Raw genomic sequence first — 18,382 nt, 5'->3', positions numbered from 1 at the left:
TCTTTGAAATGTATGATGACCTTTAAAGTTTGAACATAAAATTCACACACAGTCCACTGAATAGAGACTTTAGATTTTAACACACACAAATCTGTATGAAAGAAGTTGTACCTGATCACCCCATTTCCAGTCTACCCCTCTCACCACTCTGGTACCAATTTTCATCATGGCTGCCAGCTCTGGTCCCGAAACAGGGAGCTGAACAGGTGTAGTTTCCTTTCTTGACTCTTCTAGGACTGTGGCAGAAGCTCCTCGAGAAGAGGCAATCATATCTTCCTCAGTATTGTCAGAACTAGGTCCTAAAGAGGAAAAAACATTAAAAAAATTAAAACCAGCTAAAAGTTTTTATACATACTTTTGTCACACCTAAAGTTTAAGGCACTTAAGTTTTGTAATGTAAAAGCAACAATAAATAGAAAAGCTGACTTAACAGGTGATGAAGTCAGATGAGCTTTTAGGAAACTAGGATATAATGGTTTAAAATGCACAAGGCTTTAAATACTTAATTTGGAACAAAAGTAAGTGGCAAATAATAGGGACTTCATAATGACAAGTCCAGTGACTAATTGGTTCTAACAGAAACTTCTCTGAAAAACTTCTTATGAGCACTCCAGTTAAGTACAAGTTATAAGCCCAAATATTTGCTATTATCTAAGAAAACCAGGAAAGAAAAAGCAGGATAACTTGAATCATGGCAAAAAAGATGACACAACCTCTTGTAACAGAACGAAGGAAGCTTCCAGCTTAAATATGCAGACTGGGAACAGTTTTAATAGGTAGAACAAATGAAACTGAATGTGCAGGGAGTATGCAGTTTTTAATGTTTCCATTTTAAATTTTAAACTTTTTTTTTATTTGTAATGTTTCCACCAAAACTACACTATCACCCCTAAATTCCAGCAAAGGCTTAGGAGAAAAATCATGACTGAATGAAGGCTACAGTCAAACTAACTTCCTTCTCAGTTGTGCTTGCAGATGTGGTTTTTCTATCAGGAGTAAAGGTGAATAGCATTAAGTACTATCTTCAAGCAGCAAAGTCATTCTGTAGTTTGGGTACACCAACAGGTAAAACATACAGGAGTTTTCTAAAACGTGCTTTCTGCCAAACAAGAAACCAAAAGATCTGATACCTATCAGCCGCAGCATTGTTTGTGTCAATGCTAGCATGCCAGAATTAAGGAGGAGGCTCAAGGTATTAGCACCATGTTGCAGCGTCAACATGTTGAGCATGACCAACAGAAAACGTGCTTGTGGAATAGTCCCAAGACTTGGTCCTGCTGGATTCTCATTAGTAATTGTTTGTAGAGGAACAGGCTGCACACCTAAGTCAAAAGTAATATAAATAACAAAGTCAGTTGACATTTGGGAGCTACAATAAAGTAGGTTACAAATTTGATTGATGGTTTAAAATTTTTTTTTTATTCCCTGCTTGGCTTTAAGAACTTACAAGCTGAAGTTCAAAGAAACTTTTTATAATTTACATTTTAATGGTAAAATGTTACCAATGAGTAATCAATGACCTTTGCTAGGATACCAGCAACATTCTCTTAAACACTGAAAAGTGAGCTAAGAGGAAACAGCAGGGAGTAGAACAACACATGGATGGACAGAAAGTCAAGGTATTTCTCAGCACAAACCAAGGGAAGTAGTTTTAGGATCCCACTTACTAGGAACTTTAAAAAAATACAATAATATTCATTTAAAACAGTTTGCGCCTAAACCAACAGCAACAAAATGAGATTCACCTAGTTCTTTAAATTTTGCATTAGCATCCAGCAGGATGTTCCGGACATTCTGAATAGCCCATGCATACAACTTTCCAAAAGTTACTTCTAGCAGCATTCTGTTAAACGGTGGGATCAGATCAACATCCTTCAAGCAGTCAGTAAGAGGTTCCCTTCATAGAAAAACAACAACAAAAATAAGTATTTTTTTCTTACTGAGGAATTGTGAAAGCAACAACAACAAAAAGTTTTACCCTATATTGGCTCCTTCTGGAATAAGCCTCTGCCATCCACAAAACATAGCATACTGCACAGATGGGAGCAAAAAATTTTTTGCTGACAATTTCAGAATAGTATCTATTCCTTCCAGACGAACTTCTGCTCTTTCCAACTGCAAAAGAGGGAAGGGGAAACAAAAAAAAAGTCATACTTATGTAAACTGCTAATACATGCAAGCTCATTTTCATTTTTATCCCTTTTACCTGTTTTAATAAACACTTTCTCATTTTTTCTACATCCACTGGCTCTTCTTTAAGTGCAAATTCAACAATGGTGTTAAGGAGGGCAGACTGTGGATACAAGCCTTGGACATTTTGCTTCAGCCATTTGTATTTGTGGACACCTGTAACTGTACTCAAAAGTGGCTGCCACTTATCCTGCAAAACAGGAAAGTAGCATGTTAAAACAAATTTTAAATTACTGAAAATATAAGTTATTTCATGTAAAACCAGGTCCAAAATTAAAATACCAGGAGGGAAAAAAAACACAAAAAGGAAACTTCTTCAAAGCCAGGAAAAAGCTTAGTATTATTTGTAACTCATTATCTTGCTACATGAAATTTCAAATGCATTAATATTCAAAAACAGGAGGGAGTAAGCCATCACAACCTTTTATATTGAAATGAAGCTTTATCTGAACACTTCTAAGATTATCAATAATCTAAAAATTGAAGTATGTATCTTTACATATTCTACATATGCACTACACAAGCTTATTTTTCCAGGTTTCACTAAAATGATGTGCCATCCTTAATTACATATCCCAAACACTGTTACTGGAATATTAAATGTCAAGTTATAGCAATCATGCTTTAGCCAGTATTTCTTCCTGTTGTTTTTATTCACAAGGTTGATTCAAAATCTAGTATCCCACCTTAGGTGATTTGATTGGTATGGGCCTTTTATCTATAGGTACAGGACTGTGAGGTACCACACAGGATTCTTCTAAATCACTCTCTTCGTTTCCAATTTTGGATTCTTCCACATCAGCAGATTCAGATTTTTTTGGCACTAGAAAAAAAAAAATTATTCTTTCAGGTAATCTGATAACATTTTACAGTGTCACATTTTCAGGTTTGCATGATAACCTAAGCATACAGAATGCTTAAGTTCTGCCTGTAACAAAATTGAAATGTACTCTTGGTGAACAGTATGTCCAACTATTATCAAATTAGCTCTGGTAATATCTGCAATATGCTTTTATCTTTAGAGACCAACTTCAAAAGCACTTCGGTGTTTGTTCACCACATTAATTTATTTCCAGTTAAACAGTTCTTTGACTGCACTGCTTTAATAATACATGATTTTTAGTAAGTGCAACTTCTAGTTAACCTTTACTAAAACCAATTCAAATGGACTGATATTGATGGATCATTTTTAATATGCTGGAACACAAGAAGCATGCCTTATCTAAACTTGACTCTCTTGCCTGCCTGTTTTTGCTGTAGGAATTGACATGTAACCACAGATTTAGAGAAAGTCGTGCAAATGCCACAGAGAGCAAATGGCTTTGATGCTTTAGCTCACAAGAGTCTCAAATACAGAGCAACAAAATTTGGAATGAGATGATTTTCATTGTTTCAAAGAAAACACGTTAAAGTTGTCTTACCTCTTTTTTTCCTTTTTTCTCTAATTATTTTCTGAGCTACCCTCCGCCATCGGGGCAAGGAGCTGAGAAGTTTAAATTTAGACATTATAGAGAGATCATTGCAAACTGCAGGACGTAGCTCATTGAATAAAAATCTCAAACGTTCAATGACAGGAGCACAAACTTCCTTGTAAGAACGTCCTTGTTCTTGATGGGTCTAGAAAAGGCATTGAAAGACAGGTTACTGTTTAATATACAATAAAATGAACAATCTATAACCTTTTAATAAAACACTTCAAATGAAAAATAATCTAAACTTCAGCAGGTAAAAGGCTTACCTTAATCAGTGAGCATTTTGCTTGGTAGACAACACGACACACATCCACTACTGATTTTGGTAAGGTTTTGTGCTTTACCTGGTCAACCCCAAGGGTACCGGGATGAACAAGAGACAGTGCTACATGACCTTAATGGGAAAAGACAATCTCTGAATATGCATTTCCAAAATCATCCACAGCAGATTTTAAACTAGTCCCAAATGTATTCTGGGACAGCTATACCACAAGCCTACCTACCCAAATCTTCATGCTTCAGAAGACAACATAATAACAAACGTCCTACTTCTTCCACAGGATGCTCAGGAGGGAATGTGATTGGTGTTGTTAAGTGACACTGTTTACAGTATCTCTCTATTTGACACAAGAAGTCCTATAAAAACACACAACAGCCTCTATTTAACTTTGGTTTCAAATACAATGAAAGGACCTAAAATACTGCAGCTAGCATTTAAGTAGCACTGAATAACCTCCACAATCTGAACTAACATTCAGGAGCGAGATATACCATGCAGTATGCACTATTTAATACATAGCAATTGCAACCCAGTACTACAAAGAATACCCTGTATCACTCTTCTTGTATGAAGAGCAACATGGCTCAAGGATCAAAGCTACTACTGTTTTTATCTATCCTGAGATAGCTAGGTCACCTAACAGTATTTTCAATTGTCTTCTCCCGACTCATTATTGCTACCCTATCCTCGCAAGGACTTAATTTGGGGTTTTTTCATAAAGGACCTGAACTCAAAGGGTTAGAAAAACTAAAGGTATTACAGAAGACAGTGATCAATGTAAATCTTAGGGGTTTTCGTAATACCCACAATTCCAACTAGGTGAAACCTGAACCCCAAGGCACAAAGAGACTTTAAGGCAAAAGCATACATGCACCTAACACACAAAATACATTTGCACTTTGACAAAGAAAACTCCATCTTAGTTCAACTGGAGGTGAGCAGCGTCTGCCAATACTATTAAAAGTTGACATGGAAAGTAATGCATTACTGATTTTTTTTGTAAGAAACATTTAAACTTTTTAGTTCTCACACTCAAAAATTCAAAAGAAAAAACTGTAGTTATGATAACAAGTGAAATACACAAATTTTATCCATTACCACTCCTTTCAGAAAAAGTCATTCTGAAGTAGTGTTTTCAATTGTTTTGTTATAACTTTCGGAGAATTTTCACCAATAAAACTGTTTCGGCCACCACTGTCACCCTTCAGCAACATTTTTTTGTGAACAGAACTACTGAGGGCTTACCTTCACAGTGTGATCCTGAATATTATTATCTGCAATAGCTTGGAGAAAAGGTTGTGAATGGTCACTCAGAGTTAATCGATGTGTATATAGCTTTGATTTATTTGGCGTAGTGTTACCAGGTGAACTGCAATGGTCTTCATCTTTTTCCTCATTATAACTATAATGAATCTGACTAGTTTGCAAGCCTCCAGAAAAGATAGATGACTTCAACCATTCTAAAAGAAAAAACACACAAATGTATATTCTGATGAAAGATTAAGCTATCAAGCCTCAACAATTCCCTCAAATAAGATTTATACACAGTTTCAAACAAGGCTTAGCAGGTCCTCCATTTGTTGAAAGTTTTTCACAGGAAAAAAAAAGAATAAGAAAACAAAATAAGAAAAAATTAAGTAACAGGGCAGCTATCAGTTGTCTAGAGATAATAGGGCGTTAGCTATTTTGCTGTGATTAATATTGAATTATAGCCTCTATTCACCAAATTAAGATACCCAACAAGACAGAATCCAACAACAGATGTTTCAGGCACTCTTAGTTGAGCACAAATTAGTGAGACAACTGTGCTACACAGAGTCTCCTTTCTCTTCCAATATTCTTTTTATCTTGCATATTATAAAATTCTAGATATTTAACTGTTCAAAATTATCTAATCCCCATTTAAATCTTGATAAATTATTGGACCTTGATGAGTGTGATAATTAATGTTAAGAATAAAGACCTTCTGAAGAAGACAGCAAAACTAAAGACGTGCTAGATTTCCAGTTAATTTATTTGGCCTGTATCTTTTTCTTGTATTTATCACTTATTTAGGCTCAAAATGAAGTTCTGCTTACTGGCACATTCAACTTCCAGAGGAGAAAGTGGTGTGCTCATTGCCAGGTAGGAAGCATGCAGTCCAAGGAGAAGACCCAAGTTCCTTTCTGTGTCTATTAGAGGTGATGACAAAGTACTGAGATCTGGTGTTGTAATCACTTCCTGGTCAGGCTAATCAAAAGAAATAGGAGTTGAAAGCTAGAACTGAGCTTCAACAAGAATTTTGAAAGCAAAGCAATACTTTACTTTAGAAAGTGCGCATACGTTAATATGTAACATTTTACCTCCATATACTGGCCAACACAGAAGGCATGCATTGATTCCCGCGTGTCCTCAAATTGCAAAGCAGCTTCCAAAGCAACAACTGGGTCCTCACCTGCAAACTGAGCTAATGAAAGAATGAGGTAGTCAGCAGAATATCTAAAAACATGTTTATGCCATCTAGTTTTGAAACAGAAGTAATCTGTGTCTTTAGTTCAGATGTTGATTCTCACCAAGTATGCTATTGCCAGTTAAAGACTGGGTTTGGAAGTCCTTTATATCATACACTTTCCCATCAATAACTGTCCAAAATCCTCCATCTTTGTTGTGGTTCTCTAGATCAGCTTTACGTATAAGTGTCACCTCCTCATTATTTCTGCAACTCTGGCCAGTAAAAAATGAACCTACAGGTATAAAACAGAACAGAGAACTTACCAACATAAAAACAGAAAGTAATTTCTGAACATTCTTTTAATAGGTGCCTAACCAAATTCCTCACTTCTATTCAAAGGCTGCTTGTCTTGTTACATGCTCAAAAGTCAAAACAGCTATCAAGATGTTCCGTATTATGCAATTAAATTGTCTGTATGCTGTATCCTTTTATGCACTAATCTCCAATGTCACACTGTCAAAGACCTAGCATTGCCCATCTATATGGCTCTTTTGTTTGGAGATGGAGCAGAACAATCGATGTTCTGGCAAACCACTGCTCTAGTCAGTTCTGCTCTAGTCAGTTCTCCCTCCAAATTACTTCAGTTTGTCACATGCTTGCCTACAAGGCATTGGCTGTATACTTAACTTCAGTCTAAATCTTGACTTTTTTTTAAATAAAAGAAGGAAGGTTACATACATGTTACAGCTCTTCCAATCTACATATCAGTAAACCATTTCAAACCAAAGGTCATTTCATCCAGGCAAGAAACATCAGAGTAATGTTCACACACATGTGCCTCCATCTCAGTTAGCTCTATTAGACCAGTAACTGAATTTTCACGTAGTTTTTGCTCTCCCCAACACACTACTGTCTAGCAGCGTGACCTTTAGCTCTCTTGGGTTATGCCAACCATGTTTCATTCCTCCCTCCACCAGTAAAATGCTCGTAGTTAGAAATGCACATTTTCTGCTTCTCTTTTCATCCCAGACACAGCTCATATTATAAAGTGCCCTGGGAAAAGAAAACTTTCTTATTTCAAAGCTTTCATATGAGTCTCCCTTCACATTACAGATAGAATGTAGTAACAAAATGTGTAGATGTACTACTCATGTTTTTACTGCAACTTTGCACACTCAAGATGCAGAATGATGTGAACTACTTCTTTAAACAGCTGCATTTGTTCTCTGCTTAATCCTAACAGAACTTAAGAATTTATTGACAGAAATAAATACTGCCATATGACTGCCATATGAATTGGTTAATAAAAATTTGTACTGTAAAGTGGAATTCCCCTCCTGAGAGTGGTTCATCAACAGTCACCATTTTTATATAACTACTTTTTGAAAACATAAATAAGTAGTCCAGATGCTAGTAGTACATACCCATTATTCCTGGCCATGCTAAATCTTCATTGTCATCCCTTTCCTTTCCAGGGGCTAAATGGTTAAATCTGTCTAGATGTTCAAGCAAGCCAGCCAACAGAGGGATAGCACCAGCTTCCTGCATTAATCCAGCATTTTTACTGAGCAGTAGCACTACAGAAACCACCAGTTCTGGAAGAAGAATGCCTAAAACACAGAAAACATAAAAGATATTCAGATTGAATTCAAGGCCTACATTTATAGCATCACAGAAGCAAATCACCAAGCAATACATTCTGCCTTCTATTACTGCTTTAGTACAAAGCTCTTGCCCTCCCCATCAAATTTGCCCTCTTTCGCTCCCACCAATCAAAAGGTTAAATTGACTCTTTTTTACTCATTTAGAACTTTCAAGAACATCTACAATATAACTTTGTAATTTCGTGGAAGAGAAGGAAAGGAGGACTGCAAAGAAAAACCTACCTGTTAAATCTCCATCTACGACATGAGATACTTCTGCAAAATGCCTATGACCAGTAGAAGCAATGCTGGTTGCCACAGGAAGTATATCACCAATGTGCGTGCACAGAAGAGCAGTGTATTTCTTCAGTAAAGAGCCAACGCCTAAGAGGTCAGGACCTGTATAATAAGGAGGAAGAACACAGAAAACCATCACACAGTCATATTTAAGAAACAGATTTCAAAAACTCTCAGACTCTTCTGAAATGTAGCTACTCAGTATTAGTACTGAATTAAGAAACCACATCTTTTTAAAACTTTCTTTCCTTTACAGAAAACAGTTTAAAGAAACTACTTTTAAACACTCTTCAGACAGACTCAGCAGCTAGGCTGGTGAATAAGACAAGAAGATAAATTAAAATAAGAAACTGCTATCTTGTAAAAGAGCTATTACAGAAATGCTTGGGGAGGGTGGGGCTTTTTTTTTTTTTTTTTTTTTTTTTTACAATAACTTACTGTATGTATTAGGAATCTGCCCAACACAATCTCCTGGGTAAAGTTTACTAACAAGTAGACGCTGAAAACGGAGCAACAGATCCAGAGAAGCAGATCTTTCTTTGCTATAATGTTCATGGTCCATGCAGGAAGAAATGCGACGAGCAACATCTTTTAGTTTGGCTATCGTCTGTGAAGCGATGTTCCTAATTGGTATAAAAGTATTGTACTTAAAGGGACCTCATAGTGAGGACAGTCCACAGAAACAAAGATTAAGATTTTGCTAGAATATCACACAAATATATACGAAACCTGTGCAAGGTTTCTTTGTAGGATGTTCCCTTCTTTGCACCATTGTACCCAAAAAGTCAACAGTTTTTGTGGAGGCATTTTGTTTAACAGGATTCATAAAATACATCAATTTTGTATTTCTTGTCATCACTTGCTACAGAAAACATAATCTGACAATTTTCACTGAAAGGTTGCAATAAAAGTCATGATACTGTGTGGTTCAAAAGAGTCTCAGTACCGATTAAATTACATGGTTACCATCACACTTAAGTGAAAAAGCATAATAAATTTCTTAGTAATCTCATAATTACTTCCTGCTACATATTAAGTACTTTGTAGCTGACAGAAAGAAGCTTTGTTCTCAGCACCCTACTGGTCATGCATTCACAATTCTTTCTGAGTGTCAAGAATTTAAAATTCATGTTTCTGCCCCTCTTATAGCCCCAGCTACAGCCTCCTTAAGGCAAAATATTGAGTTCTAACTAAACAGGGCAAAACACTCAGTTCTAAATAAATTTGTGCTGATTCTCATACTTCGTAAGGACAGGCTTTTGAATGTTTGTCCTATATTTCTTGCACAGACTTTCAGAGTACAGGAAGAAGTATCAAAATCCATAATAGCAAGGCAGTAAGTCTTTCTAAATCAGGTAATTAAGTGTAGAACTCTGCTCCTTAGCAAACATAAAATAGCAAAACCACAGACAAGCTAGGAGAATGTTCATTATTTTAAATTCTGAGGAGCTAAAATGCTAGCAGGACACTACGTATTTGCTAACCAAAATTAGTCATTTTTTAGTTAAGCAGTTCATAAAACATCTAAACAGATCTTCTGTACAAAATAAAGGACAAGTTCCAAGCAATTACCTTAATAACTGCTGAATTAACTGAACTAATGGTAAACTTTGTTTTCCTGCAGATTCATAGATTCCAGTATTAATAAGGTCTTTGTCCAATGGAGTCCTACTCCTATGAAGTGTTGATGCATTTGCTTCTTGTTCATCAATTTCTTTTTCTTTCTGTGCTTCTTTTTTTGCTTCAATATCCTAAAAAAGTAAGTCAAGTTAAAGAAAACTCATAAACTGCCACTGTGATTATGAAACATTTTACTAACAAGTATTCATGATGACAAGATCAAGTTACTTTTACCTATGCCAGAAATGAAACAATTCCTACCAGACAAATGTGTATCATATATTCTGTAACAACCACATGGGCACACTTTTTTGTAAAGAACTACAAGAAAAAAAAAAAAGGGGGGTCGGGGGGGTGTGTGAAAGCAAACAGGAGTAGACAAACTCCAAATTCAATTTCCACCAAACCAAGTTCATTGATTTCTGTTCTTTATACATTTAAACATGCCAGTAGCTGCTGCACAATTCACAACTGAAGGCATGTTTACTCTGCATTTATAAAAGTAACAAAGCCAGTCCACTGCAGAAGAACCTAGGTTAGATTTGCTACTGAGCTATAGTCATACAGAAGTCTTTGGAGACAAATTCATCCAGGCTTTAGACAATGTAAATTAACCTGCGCAGTGCTGCATGCTACCACCTAGATCACTTTCAGCATATATCTGAAGTTGACTCAGACTTCTCCAACCTATGCTATAATGTAAATGTGCCCTAGGAGACTTGGTTAAGAATCAAGAAGTCCTGCATGTCTTTAAATACAACAGAAAATCCTAATGCTAGACTTTGCATTAAAGCAAAACTTAATACATGCATTTCCTCTGCATCATAAACCTCCCCATTTACCAACAGTGCAGAGAAACCACAAAAGTATACTAGAAAGAATTAAACAGATAAAGAAGCAAGGGAAAAGCACATTTTTGTTTTCACAGCCATACATAGATATGGCAATTTAAAGCACTCTGTGCAGAGGATGTCCCAGCTCTGAGAGGTTAATAGAGATGGCAGTATATACAGAATGTTTTGTTCATCTTTTTATATAAATAGTCAGCATCTGTTAAACATTAGAACCAGTCTGAAATGGAACCTATGGAAATTTGGGATGCTGCAAAGAATTCATTCATTCTGAATTCATAAGTAAGAAGGCTGAAATTTCAGCTGGAGAAATATGGGTGAAATCAAGGAAGTGAAGAACTCAAGAATCCCACAGAAAGGTACAAAGCACTTTGTAAAATTATGCTCCTATTACAGAGCTTTATGAAAAGGTTTGTTACCAATGTTGAAATCATCACTCTAGGCAACAAAAAGAAACACTACTAAAAAGGAGAATATGCTTCATGCTTCCATACAAACACTGGCTCAAATTTCAGGTCAAAGGAGGATAACATCAAACCACAAACTTCAGAAAATACTTGATACATCATCTTATTCTGCTTATACAGAACTGCAAAGCTGCTGAAACATACCTGAATTTCTGCAGTAATAGCAGCATTTAGTGCAGACTCTAAGCCTCCATCAGCCATCAAGCTGCCCACCAAGAGGTCAATCATAAATCTACGGCCTGGACTTACATTCATTTCATTTCCTGAAACTAAGAATGGAAGCAGCTATTAATGGACTAGAAATGCAAGCACAAACCAAATAGGTTTAAATCTCAGGACCAACCTGCACTGGGTAAGAGTGCCGAGAGAGCCCTAGCCCGCTCTTCTGCTGTTGGCAGTAGCACAGACCATCCACTCTGCAGCACTGCTTGAGCGGCTGATTGCACAGTATTAAGAACACCAGCATTGCTTGCTAATGTTACCACTGTTTGTTTCAGGCTGTTGAGCAGTATACTGCCTAAACCTAAGCCAAGGCATTCTGGATCCACCTGATGACTAATGGCAGCATGAAGCTGGAAAAAAGAAAGAGAGAAAAAAAAAAAAAGAGGCAAATTTTAATTAAGTAGACATGTGAACTTGGAAAAAAAAAAAGTAAATCCTGGAGCAATTGAGTAAGTTTACTGACCAAGATAGAAATTTTCATCTGTAAATTTGCAACGTTAAAGGGAAACACTGGCTTGCCCAAAAACATACTGAATTTAAACTAATACTCAAAGATGATGAACCATATTTAACTATATCCCCTAATACTCTGAACTATAATAACTTAAAGAATAACTTAAACTGTTTCTACTTTGCTACAGTATGCTAGGAAAAGCAGCACATCCTCAGTCACTGTCAAGATACCTTCTAGAGAGGATATTCACTCTTAAAAATGATATTTAAAGTTCTTAGAAATGCTCAAAATCCCTGAGTGTATATGCTTATTCAGTGAGTATACAAGGCTTAAGCCATTTACATTTTATTTTTATAGTTCATTTTTAATGAGTCCAAAAGCCGTTGAGAAGAAAAACAATCACTAGCTGCCAAATTTGAAACAGTAGGAAGTTATTTTGTACTTATTTAACTTTTTAAATCAATAAAAACATTTTAAAGCACAGTAAGTCTGCTACTTTCATCCAAGCAATTTACTGAAACATTTAGTTCAATAACTGCTCAATGTGAGAGAAATTAAAGGTACCTGAAGCCTTAGAAGATTTAATGTTGCCACAGCCATACACTCCTTTTCCTGAGGAGGGGGCCAGTCAGAGGAGCCATCCATTCCCTCTGTCACTTGTCTTAGTAAAAGATCTAGCTGCTCAAACGTCATGGGGCAAACATCCACCACAAAAGGCACCCGCAAGCCTATTGACCATTCTGAACATGATGACCAAGCAAAACTCTATAAATGGAAACAAAGTTCAACAGTTATTTCCCAAATATAAGATGACACTGATTAGAGATGTAAAGCTAACATCTGCCTTCAAACAGTAATAGCAGATGCAGAAATAATATCAGCACATCTGTTGAAGAGAACCCTCCACTTACACTCTTGTAAACATACATAAAACCCTACTAATCCCAGAAAAGAACTCTTATCACATTTTCCAAAGTGCTGTTATACCAGTCCAGTTACCTCACTACCTTTGCTGCAGGAAACATTCTGCTTGACAACTCTTCAATTGCTCTACCAGACAAAAAACCAAAACAGGTAAATAGCTACTTCTCAGACTACCCAAGAGAAGCAAACCTAGTTATCCACTCCCTTTTGGCAGAGGAACAGCACAGGATTTATTTCTTCCAAGCCTTCATTTATTCAGAATAAGAAATAAGAATAAGAAAAGTCATGCAAACACAGAAAGAGGGACTGGGATTAGTGTACAGAACTAGTCTCAGTGACAGACAAAGACAAACCACAATTAACAATTCCAAAATAAAACTTACCTGAGCAGGTCCACAAGCAATTCCAACAATATGCTTTGTGTCTAACCCTGGGAGAGCTGCAGGCTCTGGCTTGGTGATCCGCAAAGTATCAAAATGTTGACACTGATCATTACTTCCCCAGCTATGCACTTCACTGTCTTCAGTCAGTGCTAAACAATGGGTAGATCCAGCTGCCACATCGATCACTTTTTTTCCTGATAGAGAAGTCAAATATTGAAAATATAACTTAAAGATTACAATCATTAACAGAAAAGTATCAGTGAAGGCAAACTGTGCTAGTTACAACCATACTTAACTATGAACACATTATGGATGTCAAGAGTCTCACCTTTCCAATCCTTAGTAGTGGATTGGAAGAGTACAGAAAAAGAAAAACCTAGCAAATATTTAAAGATTCTTAAGAGACAGCTTAAGTACAAAAGTTTGCAAGTTTAAAAAAAATTCTCTGTTTTATATCCCTTCTACTTAGATACTTTTTCAGGAAAGGTTTATAAAAGATCTCCCCATCTATGAACAGACTGTAAAGTTATATTGTTGTCATTAGTTCAGAAGTTACTTTCAATTAAATCATTCATCATTATACGAACAACAATTTTAGGAAAGACAGAGTAATAAAAGAGGTTTCTTCCTCATCCTCCCCTACAGAACCTCAGGTTTCTCACAAATGGAAGAAATAATCTTCACTCTGTTACCAACTAGTCAAAAGTCCTGGCATGAACACAACGTTAGCAACATTACTTGTTGCCTGTGATTTTCATTTATTCCACTCGCATGCCTTAGTTTAAGCTTATAATATTATATGTATATACTTGCACGAAAATGCAAAAATACATGTTTTAAATAAGCATTTCTGTGAACCTAATAAAAGAAAAGCGGTAAGAATAAAGAGAACACAAGACAAGCAGCATTTAAAATAGTCATAGTGGCTCTAACTCTGCTAGAATTCTAAGGTATAAATGCAGAAGTGATGGGAAATTTGCACTATTCCCTTTTTCAATGCAACCAGCATAAAACGTGACAGAGTACATGGTACCATCATGCTTAACGCTGAGATCATTAGTGTCTGGTAAAACATTCCAACAATAGCAAAAATAACTTCAGAGTGTTTCCAGCTCTGACAATTACCTTTCAAGCCTTCCAGCAGTTTGGGATATCGAACATGCTCTTCCGTTCCATGCCCAAGTCTCTGATTGTCACCTTTTCCCCAGGTGTAGACCTGGCCATCTTTGGTTAAAGCAATAGAAAACTGACTTCCGCAGTGTACTTTCACAATGTCCAGATCTTGAAGTTTTTCTATCAATTTAGGAGTCTTGCAACCATCACTGCCTCCCCTTCCCAGTTTTCCATAATCTCCGTCACCCCAAGACCACACCTGACCTTTAAATCAAGGGAAAGAAATCAAAAAATATTGTATTGCTTTTTCATGTAATGAAGTTATCTGTTTTGACAAGCAGGTTCTTAAAAATCTGAGATTCTATAATAAGCACAATTTTCAAATTGTAATCTAAGAACAGCAGTTGTGAATTAATTTCTAATAGTTCATGATAGTAAGAAAAAAAAAGTTACGAGAAGTTTTCACATTGATAAAACTAAATATAAAAAATGTAATAGATAACATGCACTGAAAATTCATCAGTATACAGAAAGTCCTTCTTAAAAACCTATGAAGTATAGGATCTACTACAAATCAAGCCTGTAGTACGATCTTTAGTTAAAAACTGCCTTATTTTATTGTAAGGTGTTATTTGTAAAAACTTGCAAAATCTTTTTTTACATCAAATGGCCAAACTGTCTGCAAAATCAGTTTTCTTAATTTTCAGTTCCTGTCATTTAACCATTCCACAAAATGAAATTAAAAGTCCTATTGCCTTTCATGTTCTTTTGAAATATATTACTAAATCTAAGCCTTGAATCTAAGTCAAGTCATTCTGCATGAAATAAAATTATGTTTCAAGAATGGTAAACCCATGCACATCCAAAAAGGAAGTCTTGTTTTACACTCTGATGTGGTTATGTTCCCTACTTGCATAAGCTAGTCCCTCAGGTACTCTGATAAGTAATGGAAGCATGCAAGAAGACGAAGAGGAACACAAGAAAAATTGAAAGCTGGGTTTCCATTTCCTGCATGAGCAAACCTTTCAGCTTTTCAATACTGCACATCACCATAACCAGCAGTATCTTAAAAGAACAACTAGCTTCCAAGAGCTATGTGCTTTTTAAGGGATGACTTTGGGGCTTAACTTCACACAGTGAAATTCAGGTTTTGAATCTGTCTCAGCCTAGGCACCTTGCTCAGGGATGCTGGGAAGCAGGATTCCGATACAGCCTCTCTTTGGCACCTCCCAGAGGTAACGACGACAACTCTCCTACTCAAAATTTTGGCTGTTGTGACAACATGAGTTACTTGCACTTATATAATAATGCACAAAATTTAGATGCATATGTAAATATATGTAATATTCAGTGTGTATATTACATATTTACATGAGTATTTAAAGTATATATAGCATAAACTGAAATATATATTTGCATTTTCATAATGAACATATTACATATTTATGTATGGAAATATATCTGCATACATTATATGCAAAATGTATAAATGCACATATGCCCCAAAAGGAATTTCAGCTTCAAATTCTTATAGAATTCACCAGAATAAAGCATAATGTCTGCAGTATAAATATCTTCAGAATGTAAGGAAGAAAAGGTAAGCTGTTTTAAAGTGTTAAGTTATATTTTGCTACTAACCATTTTCAGTAACTGCAAGAGTCTGAGCATCTCCACTCCCACAGGACACATCAATAACTTTGAGTCCTTTCAGCCCTGTGACCAGCATTGGGATGGTCTGATCTTCACTAGAACCTTAAAAACAAAGTAGCTCTGTGAGAAGCAAAACCAAGAAGGCCCGGTAGGTTCTTTTGTTTGGTTTATTTTTGACTGCTTTTGGGTGTTTTGTTGTGCGGGGGTGGTAGGTGTTGGTTTGGTTTTGTTTTCAGATTTGAACATCATGACTAAGCTCCCATATGGTTTCTTAGGTATCTAATATGGATTGAACTCATGAAATAGCCTTTGCTTCACAAGGAAGGGAACAGAGAACAATGCAAATTTTTCTTCTCAATTCAACTGCTTATTTTCACACAACTCATAGAAATTTAGTGGTTTTCAGACAATTCCTCCCATTATTATTTCATGTGAAATTATATATGTTTCTCAAATCAGCTTTAGGCAAGTTGGACAAAAGATCATCTGAGATAAGCACTAAACAATTCTTTCACAAACTATTTACTTTAAGATATCAAGTAACATACCATGACCAAGCCTGCCATAGTTTCCTCGTCCCCATGTATAAAGCTCTCCTTCAGCAGTAATGGCTGCACTATAGGTGCTTCCACAGGCAATATGAACAACATGCTTCCCAGCTTGCTTTCCAGATAAAGCAGATATCATCTTTGGTTCCTCCAGAGGGCTATTTAAAGAGAAGGTGGCATATTTCACAAAAGATGATCTGATGAGTAGATAATAAAAGGTGTGACGTATTTGTTGGAAAACAACTGCTGCAATTCTACCTGCAAACCTTATTACTAGACTGAAGTATCAAGACATAAATAGAGCTACAAGCCAAAAATTAAGTTCAGATTGTTCAACAACATATAAACCGCTGAAGTAATGCCTTTGATTTCTATTTCCAATTAAATTAATGCAGTGTTTTTAAAAATATTTGTCTACTATAAAAAAAAAAAAAATCATACAATCATAGAATGGTTTGGGTTGGAAGGGACCTTAAAGATCATCTAGTTCTAACACCTTACCATGGGCAGGGACACCTTCCACTAGACCAGGTTGCTCAAAGCTCCATCCAGCCTGAACACTTCCAGACATGGGGCATCCACAACTTCTCTGGGCAACTGTTCCACTGCCTCACCATCCTCATAGGGAAGAATTTCTTCCTTTTATCTCATCTAAATCTACCATCTTTCAGTTTAAAGCCATTAATCTTTGTCCTATCACTACATGTCCTTGTAAAAAGTCCCTCTTCAGCTTTCTTGTAGGCTCCCTTCAGGAACTGACAGGCTGCTCTAAGGTGTCCCTGGAGCCTTCTCTAGGCTGAACAACCCCAACACTCTCAGCCTGTCTTCAAAGGACAGGTGCTTCAGCCCCCAATCATCTTTGTGGTCCTCCTCTGGACTCTCTACAACAGGTCTTACGTTAGGGGCCCCAGAGCTGAGCACAGTACTCCAGGTGGGGTCTCATCAGAGCAGAGAGCCAGAATCACCTCCCTCAACCTGCTGGTCACATTTGATGCAGCCCAGGATACGGTTGGCTTTCTGGGCTGCAAGCACACATTGCTGGCTCATGTTGAGCTTCTCACCAACCAACACCCCCAAGTCCACCTCCTCAGGGCTGCTCTCAATCCATTCTCCACCCAGCCTATATTTGTGCTTGAGATTGCCCCAACCCATGTGCAGGAACTTGCACTTGAGCCTTGCTGAACCTCATGAGGTTCACATGGGCCCACCTCTCAAGCCTGCCAAGTTCCTTCTGGATGGCATCCCTTCTCTCCAGCACGCTGACCGCACAACACAGCTTCGTGTCATCCACAAACTTGCTGAAGGTGCACTCAATCCCACTGTCCACATCGCCGACAAAGATGTTAAACAGCGCCAGTCCCAATACCAACTCCTGAGGAACACCATTCATCATGAGTCTCCACTTGGACAGAGCCACTGACCACAACTCTTTTGAGTGTGACCATCCAGCCAATTCATTACCCACCAAGTGGTCCATCTGTCAAATCCATGTCTCTCCAATTTAGAGACAAGGTTGTCGTGCGGGACAGCATCAAATGCTTTGCACAAGTCCAGGCAGATGATGTCAGTTGCTCTTCCCTTATCCACCAATGCTGTAACTTCATCGTAGGTGGCCACCAAATCTGTCAGGCACAATTTGCCCTTAGTGAAGTCATGCTGGCTTGTCACCAGTCACCTCCTTATTTTCCATATGCCTTAGCACAGTTTCCAGGAAGATCTTCTCCATGACCTTGCCAGGCACACAGGTGAGAGTGACTGGCCTGTGGTTCCCCAGGTCTTCCTCCTTCCCGTTTTTAAAAGCAGGGGTTATGTTTCCCCTTTTCCAGTCAATGGCAAT

The 18,382-nt window shown here is 37.1% G+C and overlaps 1 protein-coding gene across 1 annotated transcript in view; it reads right to left on the bottom strand.

Moving 5' to 3' along the window:
* The window catches only part of HERC2 (HECT and RLD domain containing E3 ubiquitin protein ligase 2), a gene marked incomplete at its 3' end in the record, with an annotated part of 118,554 nt that overhangs the window by 59,101 nt on the left and 41,071 nt on the right, over positions 1 to 18,382 (bottom strand). Inside the window, exons 12-35 of the mRNA XM_082014277.1 lie at positions 16,546 to 16,703; positions 15,986 to 16,099; positions 14,360 to 14,611; positions 13,235 to 13,428; positions 12,492 to 12,692; positions 11,595 to 11,823; positions 11,396 to 11,520; positions 9,886 to 10,064; positions 8,752 to 8,936; positions 8,260 to 8,415; positions 7,798 to 7,983; positions 6,495 to 6,665; positions 6,285 to 6,388; positions 6,021 to 6,171; positions 5,188 to 5,402; positions 4,166 to 4,298; positions 3,929 to 4,056; positions 3,612 to 3,807; positions 2,877 to 3,013; positions 2,207 to 2,380; positions 1,979 to 2,115; positions 1,746 to 1,897; positions 1,131 to 1,322; positions 112 to 299 (exon numbers count right to left, since the gene is read on the bottom strand). Coding sequence (XP_081870403.1) covers positions 112 to 299; positions 1,131 to 1,322; positions 1,746 to 1,897; positions 1,979 to 2,115; positions 2,207 to 2,380; positions 2,877 to 3,013; positions 3,612 to 3,807; positions 3,929 to 4,056; positions 4,166 to 4,298; positions 5,188 to 5,402; positions 6,021 to 6,171; positions 6,285 to 6,388; positions 6,495 to 6,665; positions 7,798 to 7,983; positions 8,260 to 8,415; positions 8,752 to 8,936; positions 9,886 to 10,064; positions 11,396 to 11,520; positions 11,595 to 11,823; positions 12,492 to 12,692; positions 13,235 to 13,428; positions 14,360 to 14,611; positions 15,986 to 16,099; positions 16,546 to 16,703 — 4,057 coding nt within the window. The remainder of the gene's footprint in view (positions 1 to 111; positions 300 to 1,130; positions 1,323 to 1,745; positions 1,898 to 1,978; positions 2,116 to 2,206; positions 2,381 to 2,876; positions 3,014 to 3,611; positions 3,808 to 3,928; positions 4,057 to 4,165; positions 4,299 to 5,187; positions 5,403 to 6,020; positions 6,172 to 6,284; positions 6,389 to 6,494; positions 6,666 to 7,797; positions 7,984 to 8,259; positions 8,416 to 8,751; positions 8,937 to 9,885; positions 10,065 to 11,395; positions 11,521 to 11,594; positions 11,824 to 12,491; positions 12,693 to 13,234; positions 13,429 to 14,359; positions 14,612 to 15,985; positions 16,100 to 16,545; positions 16,704 to 18,382) is intronic.

The sequence above is a fragment of the Phaethon aethereus genome (genome assembly GCF_964289735.1).
Source record: "Phaethon aethereus genome assembly, chromosome: 1".
Lineage (NCBI taxonomy): Eukaryota > Metazoa > Chordata > Aves > Phaethontiformes > Phaethontidae > Phaethon > Phaethon aethereus.
Note: the sequence above shows the minus strand (reverse complement) of the source record. Positions and strands in the feature narration are given on the sequence as shown.